Raw genomic sequence first — 18175 nt, 5'->3', positions numbered from 1 at the left:
GAGATTATTCCGAATCATGCAGTACTTATCCTCCAAAGTGTGATCAGTCCGCTCCTGATATGGAACAAAATCTAACTATGTGAGAAGCAATTGCGTCATTTCAACAGCAACCTGAATGGGAGGTATGGTAGCGTGGCAGCTAGCGTACGCTTCACAGTGCCAGTGATCCAAACACAATTCCTACCGCTGTTTGCAAGGAGCTTCTACTGTTGCCACTGTTTACTCTCACATTCCAAAGACGAGAAAGAGAATAGGTTGAGTGAACTCAGCCTTTTCTTCCTGGAGCAATGGAGGATGAGAGGTGACCTGATAGAGGTGTATATGATGATGAGAGGCATTGATCGTGTGGATAATCAGAGGTTTTTTCCCAGGGCAGAAGTGGCTAGCACGAGAGGGCACAGTTTTAAGGTGCCTGGAAGTAGGTGCAGAGGAGATGACGGGGTAAGTTTTTTTATGCAGAGTGATGAATGCGTGGAATGGGCTGCCAGCGACAGTGGTGGAGGTGGATACAATAGGGTCTTTTAAGAGACTCCTGGATAGGCACATGGAGCTTAGAAAACTAGAGGGCTATGGGTAACCCTAAGTAATTTCTAAAGTACGTACATGTTCGGCACAGCTTTGTGGGCCGAAGGGCCTGTACTGTGCCATAGGTTTTCTATGTTTCTATGTACCAAATAGTAGATTAATTGGTCAACATGGGCTTGTTGAGCCAGAATGGCCTGTTACCATGCTCTATCTCTAAGCAAAGAAACCTCGAGCTGTGTGTATTCCCTGTTTTAGCTCTCTACCTCAACAGTAAGTGTTACAATAAACTGGTACAAAATGAAAGATGCTACAGACTAACAAATTTATTCAGGGCTACTTCAGTGAAAATACAAAAGACAAGTACAGCACATCACACAAGTTAAAATTAAGCTGTTATCTCAATGGCATCCTGTAATATACAGGTTACTTGAATGATCTGGTAGAAACAAGCTTAACTTAGAAATACCTTCAAGTTTAGACCACTACACAAAGGACATTGGTCAGTCCAAAATAAACCTATGAACGCAACCTCACCATTTTGAACTATTTATTTAATATTCCTTATTGTAACTTTGTAGTTTTTTTAATGTCAAACAAGAAAAGATCTGCAGATGCTGGAAATCCAAGCAGCACACAAAATTCAGGAGGAAGTCAGCAGGCCAGGCAACATCCATGGGAGAGTATAGTGAATGTTTCAGGCTGAGACCCTCAATCAGGACTGATGAAGGGCTTCGGCCCGAAATGTCACCTGTACTCTTTCCATGGATGTTGCCTGGCCTGCTGACTTTCTCCAGTACTTTTTTTTTTAATATGTATTGTACTGCTGCCACAAAACAAAGTAAGTGACACGTCAGTGTGTTTGACACACTGTGATAAATACAGATTTAACAATACAGGTTACATCCTTACCTCATCTTGATAGCTGCCTCTATAGGCCTTTTCTAGGCTTGAATCCAAGAAATTCAAGCTGAATTTGTTAATGGGAGGCTTGGAGAAGTATTCATCCATTAGTCTGTAAAAAAAAGTCAGGCAAAAATATGTAAATTATATATTGAATGTCTGATAAGAGATTGAAAGTGATAATGCTGAACTGCCATTTTAAGGACACTGTACATACTTCCTTTTGTGTGGATTAGATGTTTACAAATTGCTCCACAATGAAATAATAGCTATAGTTGATCCGCTGAGAATAAACATGGCTCGGAATACCTACTGAACTCCAATGATCTTTCTATATGAGTGCATGTCGCCTGAACGGTCGAGCTGTGCTAAAAGCAGTGCTGCATTATCACAATGTGCGCTGAATACAGCACCGCTTTGTGTTCATATCCTGTTACATCCCATATTGTTCAAGACAGCACCACCACAAGACCAAGCTGCAGTGAGCAGATTTCATAGAAATGCTTTTATTTACATGTTGATGGAATAGCAAGGAAAGATTGGCGAGTGCGAAAGTGTGAGAGTGTGGGGCATAGGGGAACTGAAGCTTCAACAAAACTCAAGAAACTTGTCACATTATCCAAGTCAAGGCAGATGGCAAGTTATGCCTTCCACTGTGCTACAGCGTACAACTTCCACAAAATGCTATGCAGACACTAACCAAGACTTTTCATCAGATTTTTAAAAAAGCAGAACATGGAACAGTACAGCATAATATAGGTCCCTCAGTCCAGGAATTGAGCCAGTCTTTTAACCAACTCCAAGATCAATTAAAACCCTTCCCTCCCAATTATCTCTCCATTTTTCTATCATCCATGTGCCTATCTAAGAGTCTCTTAAATGCCTCTATTGTATCTGCCTCTACCACCACCCTGGCAGTGCACCGATGTTTTGCTTTGTTGAGTTCTGTATTGCCCTGCTGAAAACTGTGAACTAGCACGTGTGGGGACACTTGCTGGCTGCCCCCAGCATATCTTTAGCTGTGCTGGTTGTTAACGCAAACGACACATCTCACTCTATGTCAATGTACACATGATAAATAGAAATCTGACAAACTGAATGCAGCGGAAAATCTCGGCAAATTTCTAAAGTTGGAGTAAAAGGAATGAATTTTGGGGGAAATTAAGTTTTTTTTTCCCTCCATAGTTAAAACTAAAAGATAATTTGGCACTTAGAAAATAAGCACAAGAAGCTAATGGTTTAAACAAAAATGCTACCAACTAAACTCTGACTGACATGGCACCCAGGAAATCTTTTTATTTTAATGGGGGTTTGTAACAGTTTTAAGATCAGAGACACATAGCACATTGACTTTGCTTTTAAATAAAGCCAGATCTCTTCAGGTATCAAATCACTTATGTTTTCTTTAAAACAATGAGACTGTATTCCACTTTCACACAACTGTTTCTCAATCTGTCTTTTTAATCCTTAACCATTTGTTTAGAAACCTTAATGTTGAGCAATGGTGTGTAGACTATTATTTAATTCAGTCATAGTCCCGCACAATAAAACAAACTGGGTCTGATCAGCTGAATACAATACAAACTTAAATCTAGAAAGAAAATTACAACAATTGTGACTAAAGAATAGTGGAAAGCTGAAGCTTGGTTTCCAACTATTGATAAGCCAATTGTGACAGCACATAATTATGCAAATTCTGACTGCTGGGGATTCAGTTCGGTTCTTCATTAGGTTATTGGGGGTGGCGGGATAAAGGAGACATGAATATAGAGTTAATATTACAATCAGATCAGCCATGATTTTATGAAATGGAACAACGGAGGCTAAGAGGAGATCTGATAGAGGTTTATAAGATTATGAGAGGCACAGATAGAGTAGAGACAGTATCTTTTCCCCAGGGTTGAAATATCTAATACCGGAGGGCATGCATTTAAGGTGAGAGGAGACAAGTTAAAAGCAGATGTGCAGGGCAAGTTTTTTTTTGGTGGGCCGAATAAAAGGTGGTGACAAATCAGCATGTAGGAGGTAGATTGAAAATAAGACCAAAAGATATAGGAGCAGAAGTAGGCCATTCGGCCCATTGAATCTGCTCTGCCATTCAATCATGAGCTGATCCAATTCTTCCGATCATCCCCACTCTCCTGCTTTCATCCCATACCCTCTGATGCCCTGGCTAATCAAGAACCTATCTATTTCTGCCTTAAATATACCTAATGACCTGGCCTCCACAGCCACTTGTGGCAACAAATTCTACAGATTTATCACCCTCTGACTAAAGTAATTTCTCCGCATCTCAGTTCTAAATGGATGTTCCTCAATTCTGAAGTCGTGCTCTCTTGTCTTGGACTCCCCCACCACAGGAAACAACTTTGCCATATCTAATCTAACATTCAGAACGTTTCTATGAGATCCCCCCACCCCCATTCTCCTGAACTCCAGGGAATACAGCCCAAGAGCTGCCAGACGTTCTTCATACGGTAACCCTTTCATTCCTGGAGGTATATCCTTGGGCGTTCAGCTCCCAATGGCAGCCATCCTTTAGCCAAGTTTCAGAGATGGTCACAATGTTATATGTGCCAATATGCAGCTGAATTTCAAGATCGTCCATTTTATTTCTTACGCTGCATGCATTCAAATATAACACTTTCAGCCGAGTATTTGTTGCTTTCTGTTGTAAATCAGCCCACTGGCTGTGATTATGCCTCATCTCCTGCCCGTCCTTCCTATCATCTCTGTTGCACACTATCTTTGATTTATTTCTGTTTTCCACTTCCTCAGCCCTATTACCTGGTTCCCATTCCCCCTGCCAAATTAGTTTAAACCCTCCCTAATAGTTCTATTAACCCTGCCTGCTAGGATATTGGACCCCTTTGGGTTCAGGTGTAGCCCATCCTTTTTGTACTGGCTGAGTGGTGCCACAACAACCTCTCACTCAATGTCGGCAAGACCAAAGAGCTAATTATTGACTACAGGAGGAGGAAGTTGGAAGCCCATAAGCCAGTTCTCATCAGGTGATCACAGGTGGAGAGGGACAGCAACTTTAAACACCTCAGTGTTAACTTTTCAGTCCTGAATCCAGCACACAAGTGCCATTATGAAGAAAACACAGCAGCGCCACTCTTTTCTTAAAAGCTAACATAGATTTGGCACATCACCTAAAACTTTGACAAACTTCTATACACATGTGGTGGAGCACAGAATTCCTACAGCACAATGCAGGCCCTTTGGCCCACAATGCAGTGCCAAACAAGTACTTACTTTCCTAGGATTACCCAAAATCCACTATTTTTCTAAGCTCCATGTACTTATCCAGAAGTCTCTTAAAAGACCCTACCTTACGTGCCTCCACCACCGTCGCCAGCACCCCATTCCACATACTCACCACTCTCTGCATAAAAAACTTAGCAGACATCTCCTCTGTACCTACTTCCAAGCACCTTAAAACTATGCCCCCTCGTGCTAGGCTATCAGCACTGGGAAAAAGCCTCTGACTATCCACACGATCAATGCCTCTCATCATCTTATACACCTCTATCAGGTCACCTCTCATCCTCTGCCGCTTCAACGAGAAAAGGCCGAGTTCACTCAACCTATTCTCATAAGGAATGCTCCCTGATCCAGGCAACCTCCTTGTAAATTCTCCTCTGTACCCTTTCTATAGTTTCCACATCCTTCCTGTAGTGAGGTGACCAGAACTGAGCACAGTACTCCAAATGGGGTCTGACCAGGGTCCTATTTAGCTGTAACATTACCTCTCAGCTCTTAAACTCAATCCCACGGTTGATGAAGGCCAATACACCGTATGCACTTCTCAACCACACAGTCAACCTGCACAGCAGCATTGACTGTCCTATGGACTCTGACCCCAAGATCCCTCTGATCCTCCACACTGCCAAGAGCCTTACCATTAGTACTATATTCTGCCATCATACTTATCCTACCAAAATGAACCACCTCACACTTAATCTGGGTTGAACTCCATCTGCCACTTCTCAGCCCAGTTTTGCATCCTATCAATGTCCCGCTGTAACCTCTGACAGCCCTCCACACTATCCACAACAACCCCAACCTTTGTGCCATCAGCAAATTTACTAACCCTTCCCTCCACTTCCTCATCCAGGTCCTTTATAAAAATCACGTAGAGAAGGGGTCCCAGAACAGATCCCTGAGGCACACCACTGGTCACTGACCTCCATGCAGAATATGACCCATCTACAACCACTCTTTGCCTTCTTGTGAGCAAGCCAATTCTGGATCCTTAAAGCAAGGTCCCCTTGGATCCATGCCTCCTTACTTTCTCAATAAGCCTTGCATGGGGTACCTTATCAAATGCCTTGCTGAAATCCATATATACTACATCCACTGCTCTATCTTCATCAATGTGTTTAGTCACATCCTCAAAAAATTCAATCAGGCTCATAAGGCACGACACATAAAAGTTGCTGGTGAACGTAGCAGGCCAGGCAGCATCTCTAGGAAGAGGTGCAGTCCACGTTTCAGGCCGAGACCCTTCGTCAGGACTAACTAAGGCACGACCTGCTTTTGACAAAGCCATGCTGACTATTCCTAATCATATTATGCTTCTCCAAATATTCATAAATCCTGCCTCTCAGGATCTTCTCCATCAACTTACCAGCCAGTGAAGTAAGACTCACTGGTCTATAATTCCCTGGGCTATCTCTACTCCCTTTCTTGAATAAGGGAACAACATCCGCAAGCCTCCAATCCTCCAGAACCCCATCCGTTCCCATTGATGACGCAAAGATCATTGCCAAAGGCTCAGCAATCTCCTCCCTCGCCTCCCACAGTAAGCTCGGGTACATCTCACCTAGTCCCGGAGACTTATCCAACTTCATGCTTTCCAAAAGCTCCAGCACATCCTCTTTCTTAATGTCTATATGGTCAAGCTTTTCAATCCACTGAAAGTCATCCCTACAATCATCAAGTTCCTTTTCCGTAGTGAATACTGAAGCAAAGTATTCATTAAGCACTTTTGCTGTCTCCTCCCGTTCCATACCCACTTTTCCACTGTCACACTTCATTGGTCCTATCCTCTCACATCTTATCCTCTTACTCTTCACATACTTGTATAACGCCTTGGGGTGTTTCTTTAATCCTGCTCCCTAAGGCCTTCTCATGGCCCCTTCTGGCTCTCCTAATTTCATTCTTAAGCACCTTCCTGCTAGCCTTATTATCTTCTATACCTCTGTCATTCCCTAGCTTTTTGAACCTTTTGTAGGCCTTTCTTTTCTTCTTGACTAGATTTTCAACAGCCTTTGTACACCACGGTTCCTGTACCCTACCATCCTTTCCCTGTCTCATTGGAACGTATCTATGCAGAATGCCATGCAAATATCCCCTGAACATTCGCCACATTTCTGCCATACATTTCCCTGAGAACATCTGTTCGCAATTTATGCCTCCAAGTTCCTGCCCGATAGCTTCATATTTCCCCTTACTCCAATTAAACGCTTTCCTAACTCGTCTGTTCCTATCCCTCTCCAATGCTATGGTAACAGAGATAGAATTGTGAACACCATCTCCAAAATGCTCTCCCACCAAGAGATCTGACACCTGACCAGTTCATTTCCCAATACCAGATCAAGTACAGCCTGTCCTCTTGTAGGTTTATCTACACTAGCATGTAATGACTGGTTGTATCATGGCCAGGCATGGAAACATCAATGACCCTGTACAGAAAATCCTGCAAAAAGTCATGGATATGGCCCAGTCCATCACGGGTAAAGCCCTCCTCACCATTGAGGATATCTACGCAAAGTGCTATCAGGAAAGAAGCATCCATTATCAATTAACCCCACCATCCAGACCATACTCTCTTCTCACTGCCATCAAGGTGATGGTCCAGGCGCCTCAGCACCCACACCACCAAGTTCAACCCTCAACCACTAGACTCTTGAACCAGAGGGGATAACATCACTCACCTCATCAAGGAATAGTTTCCACTGAACTGGACTTACTTTCAAGGACTCTGCATCTCATGCTCTCGATATTTTTTGCTCATTATTATTTCTTTCTTTCTTTTTGTATTTGCAGTTTGAGGTTTTTTTTGCACTTTGGTTGTTGTCTGCCCTGAAGGGCGTGGTCTTTCATTGATTCAATTGTGTTTATTGTATTGTTTGACACAGGAGCAGGAGTAAGCCATTTGGCCAATGCATCTTCTCTGCCATTCCATCATTGCTGATTTATTTTCCCTCTCAAGTCCATTCACCTGCCTTCTCCTCATAACTTTTGACACTCTGACTAATCAAGAATCTATCAACCCCTGCTTTACATATATTCAATGACTCCATCTCCACCGCAGTCTATGGCAATGAATTCCACAGAATCACCACCCTCTGGCTTAAGAAATCCTCATCTCTGTTCTAAAGGGACGTCGTTGTATTCTGAGGCTATGTCTTTTGGTCCAAGACTCCCCTACAAAAAACATCCACTCCAAATCCACTCTATTCAGGTCTTTCAATATTCGATAGGCTACAATAAGATCCCTCTCATTCTTCTAAACTCCAGCAAGTACAGGTCCAGAGCCATTAAACGCTCTTCATACATTAACCATTTTATTCACAGGATCATTCTCGTGAACCTCCTCTGGACTCTCTCCAACGCCAGCACATCCTTTTTTAATGTAACAAGCGAGAGTTACATTTAGATAAGGGGCCCAAAACTGCTCAAAATACTCCAGGTACAGTCTGACCAATGCTTCATAAACCTCAGCATTACACCTTTGTTTTTATTTTGTAGTCCTTTCGACTTCCTACAAACACCAGCATATTGCCTTTAGTTACCAATTTGTTTTGCAGGTAATATCACTCTTTACAAGCAGATTAAATAGTATAACATTGGAATTGTGCAAAATAACTAGGTACAACCTAATCTATCCTTAATTGCACTTTAATTCCAATAGTCACTTTGGTTCAATAATTTTAACCCTTTTGTCTAACAGAGCTTACCTATCTTCTTTAATGACACTGACAAACTGGGCATCTGTTTTTTCCCGGATCTGTTTGAACCGTAGTGGAAGTAGTCCATCCAACTGCCTGTCACTTTGCAACATCTCAAACAGTGATGTCTGGCTGTTGTTCAGCTTCTCTTCTTCCGGAGGACTTAGCAGACCATTTTGGGCCTTTAGACCTCGTCCTGCTGATGGTGCCTACACAAAAGAGAAAAGGCTCTGTGAAATCACATTTCAAAACAAGACATCACTAATACCTAGAGGCTTATTTCCTGTGCTAACATACCTATGCACAACATGGGGAAACATGTAGCATTCCAAATGTACTAGAATTGAGTGATGATGGCGCTAAACAGCGAGCCCTTTGCTTGCATCTTCAGAAACAGTTCTATTTCTATCTTTAATATCTTTATTTTTCCCTTTCAGGGTTAAAATCCCTGACCTGGAGTTATGCACTGACTACTGTTCTTTGTGGGAATGGGACCCGCTTCTCAGGGTTTCATAACTGGCTATTGTTCTGCACACCAAGGGCTCGGCCTAAGATTTCGGCTCGACTTTGGAGGCCTAGGATCTCAGGGCTCTGGAGACAGACAGATCAAAGGTCGGTGTCATGGCAGGAGGTCTGTGTGTCGTTGGCGGAGTCAGAATATCTACAGCTGTGTGCCCAGAGACTCAAGATCTTTGGGCACAGAACTCAAAAAAAGCGACATAATGGACATTTAACAAACAACTCGCTGGCTTACGATGTTATGTCTCCCCGCTCACTGTGAAAACAGAGACACCTCTTTCTCCCTTATTAGGGGGAGAGAGAGAGAGAGCCTGTGGTATGTCGAATGCTGGATCAACATTGTAGTCTTTGGGGTAACTGCAAGTCTGTGTCTTTACTGTTGCTTTGCTCACGCTTGAGTGCTCGGTGGCAGGTGCCGATGCTTTTCTTTTTGAACAGTGGGGGGAGGGGAGCTGAGGGGGGACTTTGGGGTTCTCACACTTAACCGTCTTTCATTCTTTGGGGCACTCCTCTGTTTTTGTGGATGTTTGCGAAGCAACAGCATTTCAGGATGTATACTGTATATAATTCTCTGACATTAAATGTACCTTTAAACTTTTGAAATGATGTCCTCTATAAATTGTCATTTATGACTATGGAAAATCTTAATCTCCTTTATCAATGTAGCTCAGAAGCAGAACTTTTACAAATTAAGTGTTTGCACCTTTAACATGGGATTGGTGATATACAGAATTCACAGCAATGAAACAGACCATAATGTTTAATTGGTTCATGATTTTCAAATATCAAAAGAACATCCTCCAACCCTTCCCTAACCTCAACAGTACATGGCTGCAGTCCTTGCTCCATCACTCATCATGCAGCTTCTCTATATTGCAAACCAGAAATAGTGACATCATACAACATAGACCTCGGGCAGTGCGGCAATACATCACCGGCCCAGCTGTATCCCAGATTGCAAATTAGGATTGAATACTAAACCTAAAGAAATTCAGATCAATTTTTCTTTTATAAAAATATAAAATTGCAGGCCATTGTATGTTCAGATGTTTGAGGCCACACCCACTCTGGATTGGTACCTTAGCGTTTTTCAGTTCATCTTGACAACCATTCTGCACTGTGTTTTCCTCCGTGCTGGCATCAGATCCAGAGACCAGCATGACACTACAGGTGGGACATGTGGACTAGAAAAGAAAACCCAGGATTCAGGTCAGAAAGTCTGTCCTTACAAAGGTTTCAAATTTAATTCTGCAGCATCCAAACACCACTGTCCCACCTCAGTACAACTTGTTCAGTTAGCAGAACAAATAACCCATGCTCACTAGTTAGGACCAGATATTTTTGAAATGAATATTACAACTGTTTTTGCATTCTTCACTTCAATAGTCTGATCAGAAAATTCAGTGCTTAGATGATCCCAGCTGTTGAGTGGTACAATGAGCTTCAACTGTACTTGGCTAGGAGGGAAGGAAAATGATCATCCAGGTTTTCTGCTACTTATTTCCTCCACCCTCTAGAGTGGAGGACAATCCTCTGATATCTCTATGCTTGAATAGCATTATGACACTCACCGTCCAGGCTCATACATGAAGATTGGCATCTCCCTTCCCAGCGTCCTTCTGTTACCAGCTTACATTACAAACACTCCTCACACTGCAAGCACACAGATTTTAGTAGAGTCAGGGGACGGTACTAAAGCTTAATACAACACACAAAGCAAGGCTTGACAGGAGGCAGCAGAGTTTTAACTTCCACTCTGTACTACTGAATTGCACAAACATTCCAAATTTTCTCATTTACACAGCTTACAGAAGTGTAAAAACAGCACGTTCTTCATGTATAAATTACCATCCCAATTATAATGGACACATCTGTACTCCACAGAGAGAAAACGTTCAACAATTAGCTTCTCATTTTGCTGCACCATGCATCCATACCGAACACCATGGTGATGTTTTACCCACGTATTGGCCTTCATCAGTCTTTGCAAGCTTAGTCACTGAACCACAAGAGGTGACGTAGTTTACGAGGCATCAAATCGGTGCTTCAGAACCATTATTCTGCACGTGATTTCTGTGCTGGAACCAGTAGCAAACATCTGCACTGGAGTCCAATTGCACTAAATTAAAAACAGAGCTCCAACCCAGACAAAGCTGCATGTACTCCAACTGGACCTTAATTTTCAGAAGTACCTCATATCATGTAACCATTGAACATAAACAGATATGAAGTATTTGTACCAATGCAAAATTCAACTGCTGCATTTAATGCAAGGATGGATGCACCATAAAATGACACACTGGACAGCCAGGTGCTTTATCCAGTGATATTATTAAAGTTTTGACCACTGTGTGTCAGATACACCAGGCAATTGTCCAGTGCTCAAAACGACAGAGCAACAGATTCTTAGTGCAAAAATGATGCACTACTTTTGTATTTCAACTGAAAGCAGCAAATTAGAATGCACAACAAAAAGTTCAAGTTCACTGACGTTCAACCATACACATGCATACAGCTCAACAAAACAACCTTCCTCAGGGACCAAGGTCCAAAGCACAGTACATATATTAGGCACAGCCATAAAATATTAACAGATAAAAAGGATTCTGTAAATGATAAAGTGCATATACAGTTAAATGTACAATATTATTACTGCTACTGGCACCATCATTAATAATGTGTACTGAGTGTTAGCATGGTGTTCAGAACACTCACAGCCTGGTGGAAGAAGCTGCTACCCAGCCTAACAGATCTTGTTCTTATATTGCTGTACTTTCTGCCTGACAGTAGGAGGTCAAAGATTGTGGGATGGATAGGAAGGGTCCTTGACAATGCCCAGCGCTCTGCGAATGCAGTGCTTCTGGTGTAGCTCAGCACCTTCTACAGGTAGTTTCAATCACCTAGTTTCATGATTGAAACTAGGTTTAGAACAGGAAGCATTGTGTTGCTGTCAATGTTTCTAATATTCAAAATCAGATGCGTCTCAAAACACAGCCCAAGAATAAATACAGAATGTACCTTGCCCATTATAGCAAATATTCCAATGATTAAATAGTGTAAGATTAAAGGAGGGTCCAGAATTTTGAGATGTTCAGAATTTCAGAATGTTGGAAGCTTCACCAATACATTTTACATGCCATATTTCGACAGTTACATGCATTATTTCCCTCCAAGAGAACCTCAACCTTGCCATGGTTTGGAGGCTCATGTACTTTAACGACCCGGAGAGCTATGTTGACAGGAGTCAGGGCTTTATGCTTTGGCTCTTGGTAGGGTCACCCATGCCAAACAAGTTAAGGGTAGAGGCCTGACTAAGAGTGGTCCACCAGTCCTCCAAGTTCAGAGGTTCAGCTCTGGGCTAACAACCCTGACTGGTAAAACAAAACTGTTACAGAAACAGCAATGAAGAATCCTTCTATATCCAAGTGCAATGGTATCCCTGAATCTTCACCTGGGACTTGCATGACTGACAGTAGTAAAAACCAACCTACTGACACGATGAATGAATGAATCCCTGAACACTACCAGAGATGGAGGACCTTCATTGCTGCCCTAAAAGCCAGTGGTGTAATGGGCAGAAACACATTATTTCAATACATCACTAAAAATACATAACAAAATGCCTTTGTTGGTATGCTGAGACAGCAGAGGAGTCAGTTCACAAGACTGGTTAATCTGAGTTTGTTTCCTTCCTCATATTTAGCTCTGAGACAATGAAGGAGCCTTGGGATACAAGTCCATAGATCCCAGACAGTAGAAATAGAGTTTGAAGGTACCACGGCATGAAATAAAAGGGCAGAGATATCACATTACAAATTTACACAACATTGGTTAAGCCTTATTAGGAGCATTGAGAGGATCCAACACTCAGGATCACAAGAGGCTGCAAAAGTTGTCGACTCATCCAGCTCGGACACAGGCACAAGTCTCCCACCATTGAGGCCCTTCACCATCTGGGACATGCTCTCTTCTTACTACTACCATCAGATGGTGGCACAGGAGTCTGAAGACACACACTCAATGATTTAGAAACAACTCCCCTGCCCCCTGCCATCAAGCATCAGATTTGTGTACAGTCCTTGAAACCCATGAGCATTCCCTCATTATTCCTCGTCTTTGCACTAGGTATCTTTGTAATTTATGGTAATTTTGTATCTTTGCACCGTATAGCTGACAGAAAAACAAATTTCATGACACACAAGTTAGTGAAAATAAATCAGATTCTAATTCTGTATGCGGTTTTGATTGCTACATTAAAGAAAGGGCGTGTTTGTGTTAAGGAGAGGTCAGATGAGATTCACCCGGAGGTAGAGTATTGGAGTACCTCAGTTACATGACAGATTGGATAGGACAGATTAGCTGTTCTTTTCTGGAGCAGAGGAAGCCAAGGGGTGATCTGATCAAAAGCATACAAAATTATGAAGGTGATAGAAATGGTAGATAGTAAAATTCTTTTTCCCTTGGTGAGGTTTTCTTCACAAAACAAGGCAACATAGGTATAAGGTGAGAGATGGTTTAGAAAGAATCTGAGGGGGAATTATTCCCTCCCCCCCCCCCACTCCATTCAAAACGCTTGGAGCCTGGATTTGCTGCTTGTAGTGCTGAGGGATGAGGCAGGTATAGGAGAAGGTGTTTGCCCTGTATTTGACAAAGGACAACTTCTCCTTCAGCCCCACTCACTTTCTCCAGATCAAACCTATAGTTACAGGAATTCCCATGGTATCACTATGCATGTTACTTTGCAGAACATTATTTGTTTAAGTCACTTCTCAACATTTCATAGCTTATGTTGACTGAATTGGTGCTGCTTCCTACAATCAGAACCCAAAAACTTCAGTAACTTTATTGCCAATTTCTCGTAAAATTTATGATGCAAACTAGACAAACTCATGGACCACCAAGGCACAGAATGCTACGTACCAAATGAGAGTAAAAGAGGAGAGTTCAGGTAAGTGCAGTGATTGGAAGGGGCATGGTCAGTCCAAGGGCTTCTTTCTAGACAGTATTATCATGTTTACAACTTCAGCTAATGCCTTCAAAATACTCTATTCAAACAAAGATGTTGAAACTGGTTTCAGATGACTGAAACAGAAGAGGCTACAGACGCTGTAATCTTCAGCAACAACAGGAATTCAGCAAGCCCGGCAGCATTTCTGGAGGCAGAGGGGTGGTCAATATTTCAGATCAGGACTACAAGAACAAAGTATTTCAATTAGTTCAAAAGTGAGTATACTCATGCCAAAGCAATATTTGATATAGAGATTATGCTAATTTATTATCACTGGGATTGCTTCATTTTAGGAGTTCTAAAAACTTTAGTTTCTAAGTTTATAATTAAAAGAAACTTATGAAATGCAACATTATTTTAACACTAATTAGTTTCTTGTATCTGTAAGGTATTTTATGCTTAAAAAGCTGTATAACTAACAAAAACTATAAAAGTAGCAAGTGCCTAATTTAAAATACAAGGGAGCTACACAAGAGTAGATTGTACACTACTGTTCTCAACAAAATCTGTGTGGAACCATGAACCATGATGACCATTCATAACACCACAAACAGGGATTAGTTAACAGGAAACCAATTTAACCTTCCTCAAAATTTTATCTTGTATGGGGAAAAAACTTTATATAAGAAAGTCACAAATATGAGAAAGCCTGCAGATGCTGGAGATCCAAAGCAATACACACAGCATCTACGGAAAGGAGTAAACAGACCAAATGAAGGGCCTCGGTCCAAAACGTCAATTGCTTACCCTTTTCCATAGATGCTGCCTGGCCTGATGAGTTCCTCCAGCATTTTGTGTGTGTTTACACAAAACTGCTTACCAAAATGTCTGCAATTTTCCACAGTAACTTTCAAAACTGGTACCAAATTCAAAGTGCTGCAGGCAGAGTTACTCCAGTTAATAGCCAATGAGAACACTACTCCCATTACACCTCTTGCCGGGTAATATAAAGTTTCAGTTGAAATAAGACTCACCACAGAATTCTGGAAAAATTAGTACTGGTTTGAAGATTTTATGTAGCAAGTGGGCTTGACATCTCCCATAAAATACCACAAAAGATGTACCACCCAATTATCACAAAATGCTGGAGGAATTCAGCAGGCCAGGCAGCATCGGAAAAGCAGTCCTGCTGAAGGGTCTCGGTCTGAAATATTGACTGTATTCTTTTCCATAGATGCTGCCTGGCCTGCTGAGTTCTTCCAGCATTTTGTGTGTGTTGCTTGGATTTCCAGCATCTGCAGATTTTCTCTTGTTTGTGACCACCCAATCATTGGTGGGATTCTTGAATGGTTCCATTTTAATGTTTAGCACAATGTAATTAAAACTTACTTTTTTTAAACAAATTGAAAACCTAGTCCATAAGACATGGGGACAGAATTAGGCCACTGGACTATCTAGTCTGCCCCGCCAGTCCATCATAGCCGGTTTATTTTCCCTCAACCCCATTTTCCTGCCTTCCCCCTTTAAACTTCCACACGCTTACTAATCAAGAATCTATCAACTTCTGCTTCAAATATACTCAATACCCAATGACTACCTTTCAATATTCAATTTGTAACAGTGACCTGCTCCAGTTACAAGACCATAAGACATAGGAGCAGAAGTAGACCATTTGGCCCACTGGGTCTGCTCTGCCATTCCATCATGGCTGATTTATTATCCAACAAACCCATTCTCCTGCCTTCTTCCCATAACCTTTGACACTTTTACTAATCCATATGAAAATCCATAATAAAAAAATTACATAATTCATTGAGTAAAAATTAGGTTAAACTGAGCTTCACCAAATCAGGTGTTCTAGATTCAAGCACTTATGACACCACTCTGGTACTGGATTGCAAACAAACAAGATTTTAATTTAAGACCTCTTCTGCCTATTGGGGTAAATCTTGAATATTAGTGCGTTTGACGGGAGAGGCCCTTGACCCGTCAACATGCATGAAATACCAAATGCTCCAAGAATTCTCCAGAGGTGTACACCCTCCTGATTGGACTTGTTATTACATTGAACAACTTCAACTCCACTCACTTTCTCCATATCAAACCTGTAGCCATAGGGACTTCCATGTTACCAAGCTACAAGCTGTCTCTCTTGTTGGACATGGAACGGTCTTTGTTTCCACCCCTCCCACCTTCACAACTTTTCACAGTACATTGATGACTATATTGGTACTGCCACCTGCAGTCATACAGAACTCAAATATTATTACTTTTGCTGCCAATTTCCATCCAGTTCTTACTTTTGTGTGGTCCATGTGTGACTCGTCCTGCTGTTCCTGCATCTCTCTGTTCATCTCAGAGATAGATACATCTATTATAGACTTCTACAGCTACCTCAACTATACTTCTGTATATGCGAATCCCCTTCCCCCTAGCTCTCTTTTCTCACTTACATATACTCTGAATGGTCCAAAGCCTGGCTGCAAAAGGAGAAGGGCTCCCCATCCCATAAAAACCCAGAGCTACAGAAACGCCAGCAGAAGCTCCAAAGACATCACTGGGAGAGGAAGGATCTTGGAAGACTGCTACATTTGGTGACAACTTGAAAACCTGGCCCTGCCTTTGCCCAGTAGGGGTGATGGGCTTACGTATGCTCTGACCTGCTCAGTATGCCTCATCAATCAGGCTTCACAACCTACTGTACTCCACAAAGGAGACAGGCAACTGTCCATTCAAACATTGTTTTACACAGTAACTGACAGTTGCTTTTACATCCCCATTTCTACACTCCCCTCCCTCCATCGCCCATTACTGACAAAACACTTTCTTTCTTGGTTCCGATGAGGTTCTTTTTCCACAGATATCATTTTACTGGCTCTATTGTTTTTCCAACGCAAGTTTTTGTTTCAGATTCCAGCATCTTCACTTTTATTTGTTTACTTTTTAATCTTCACAGTTCCTCCATTTCTGCTGAATTTACTTCCATACACTTCTGCAAAATTCTGTAACCAGACATATCTGCCCCTTCCCTCTTAGTAATTTCAAGGGCCCATCCCATTTGTGACTTCCTGGCTCTTCCATCTGCAGTGTCCTGTATCCACACTTTATAAAATACTGCTTTACTTCCAATGACTCATTCATTTATGGATGCCTGATGTGAAGATAGCTATAGGATGCATCAATGTAATGACTCCTCTATAATGATTTATTGACCATGGAGTGAAAAAGATCTCATAAGTGCAAAATACTTTCAAGCTTGGGTTTACTACAACTGCAGCTAAGGGTAGAGAGTTGAGCAACTGTTTTGTTTTTGGGATTCACATTCTCCACACACTTGAGAGAGGCGACATAAAAGCACATACAACCACTGACAGCCTAACCTCCCAGTGTGGCACACAAGCACAAAGGTCAGTCAAGGCTAATTGTCAAAAACAGGCGCCACGGTACCGTAGAGGTTAATGTGACACTTACATCTCGGGGCACTCTGGACTTCAGAGTTCAATTCCAGTACCACCTGTAAACAGTCTGAATGCCCACCCCATGGAATAAGTGTTTCTCCCCCCCACCCAGTGTTCCAGTTTTCACTCTACAGTAGGGTCTCATTTCACTGGTTATTGGTCTGAGTGTCTCAGGGGTCAAAATTACAGGCACCTAGAAACATGCTTTGTTAAATAACATTTGCTTTTAAAAAATTTAGAGATACAGCACAGAACAGGACCTTCTGTGCTGACCAGCAACTCACCTATTTAACCCAAGACTAATCACAGGACAATGTACCATGACCTATTACCCATATGTCTTTCGAAAGTGGGAGGAAGCCCACAGTCCAAAGATGTACCGGTTAGTAGGTTAATTGTTCATTGTAAATTGTCTCACGGTTAGGTTAGGGTTAATCAGCGGATGGTTGGTGTGGCATGGCTTGAAGGGCCGGAAGGGCCTACTCTGCGCTATATTGCTACATAAAATGACAATAAACCATCACCAGAGTTATTACTGAGGAGCATGTAAGAAACATTAGATGGTTGACACTGATTTTTAAAAATAAATTGTCCCCAAATTTATTTCTTGGATTTTATCTGAAAACATGGTTTTGCATTTAACTTGTTCACTGTGGAATGGATTCACTCTAAGTTTTTCTGTTTCTATCATGTGATGTGTTTACTAAACAGGAAGTGTTGCCTTAAAGGATTTTAAAGTCAAACTTGCATTTATGTAGAACCAGAAGGAAACAGAATGTCTCTACATCAGAGAAAAAAAGAGGGGTGAAGGGCAACAGGAGATTGTCTATGGATTTGCAAATAATGAAGAGTGAAGCATGACAGAG

The 18175-nt window shown here is 41.8% G+C and overlaps 1 protein-coding gene across 3 annotated transcripts in view; it reads right to left on the bottom strand.

Moving 5' to 3' along the window:
• adcy9 (adenylate cyclase 9) overlaps positions 1–18175 on the bottom strand; it is a 122917-nt gene that overhangs the window by 41041 nt on the left and 63701 nt on the right. For 2 of the 3 annotated variants that reach the window (XM_072269209.1, XM_072269211.1), the window contains exons 3-5: positions 9983–10087; positions 8394–8593; positions 1435–1537 (exon numbers count right to left, since the gene is read on the bottom strand). In XM_072269209.1, coding sequence (XP_072125310.1) covers positions 1435–1537; positions 8394–8593; positions 9983–10087 — 408 coding nt within the window. The remainder of the gene's footprint in view (positions 1–1434; positions 1538–8393; positions 8594–9982; positions 10088–18175) is intronic. The other variant, XM_072269212.1, reaches the window with a different exon arrangement.

Source organism: Mobula birostris, chromosome 9 (assembly GCF_030028105.1).
Source record: "Mobula birostris isolate sMobBir1 chromosome 9, sMobBir1.hap1, whole genome shotgun sequence".
NCBI lineage: Eukaryota > Metazoa > Chordata > Chondrichthyes > Myliobatiformes > Myliobatidae > Mobula > Mobula birostris.
Note: the sequence above shows the minus strand (reverse complement) of the source record. Positions and strands in the feature narration are given on the sequence as shown.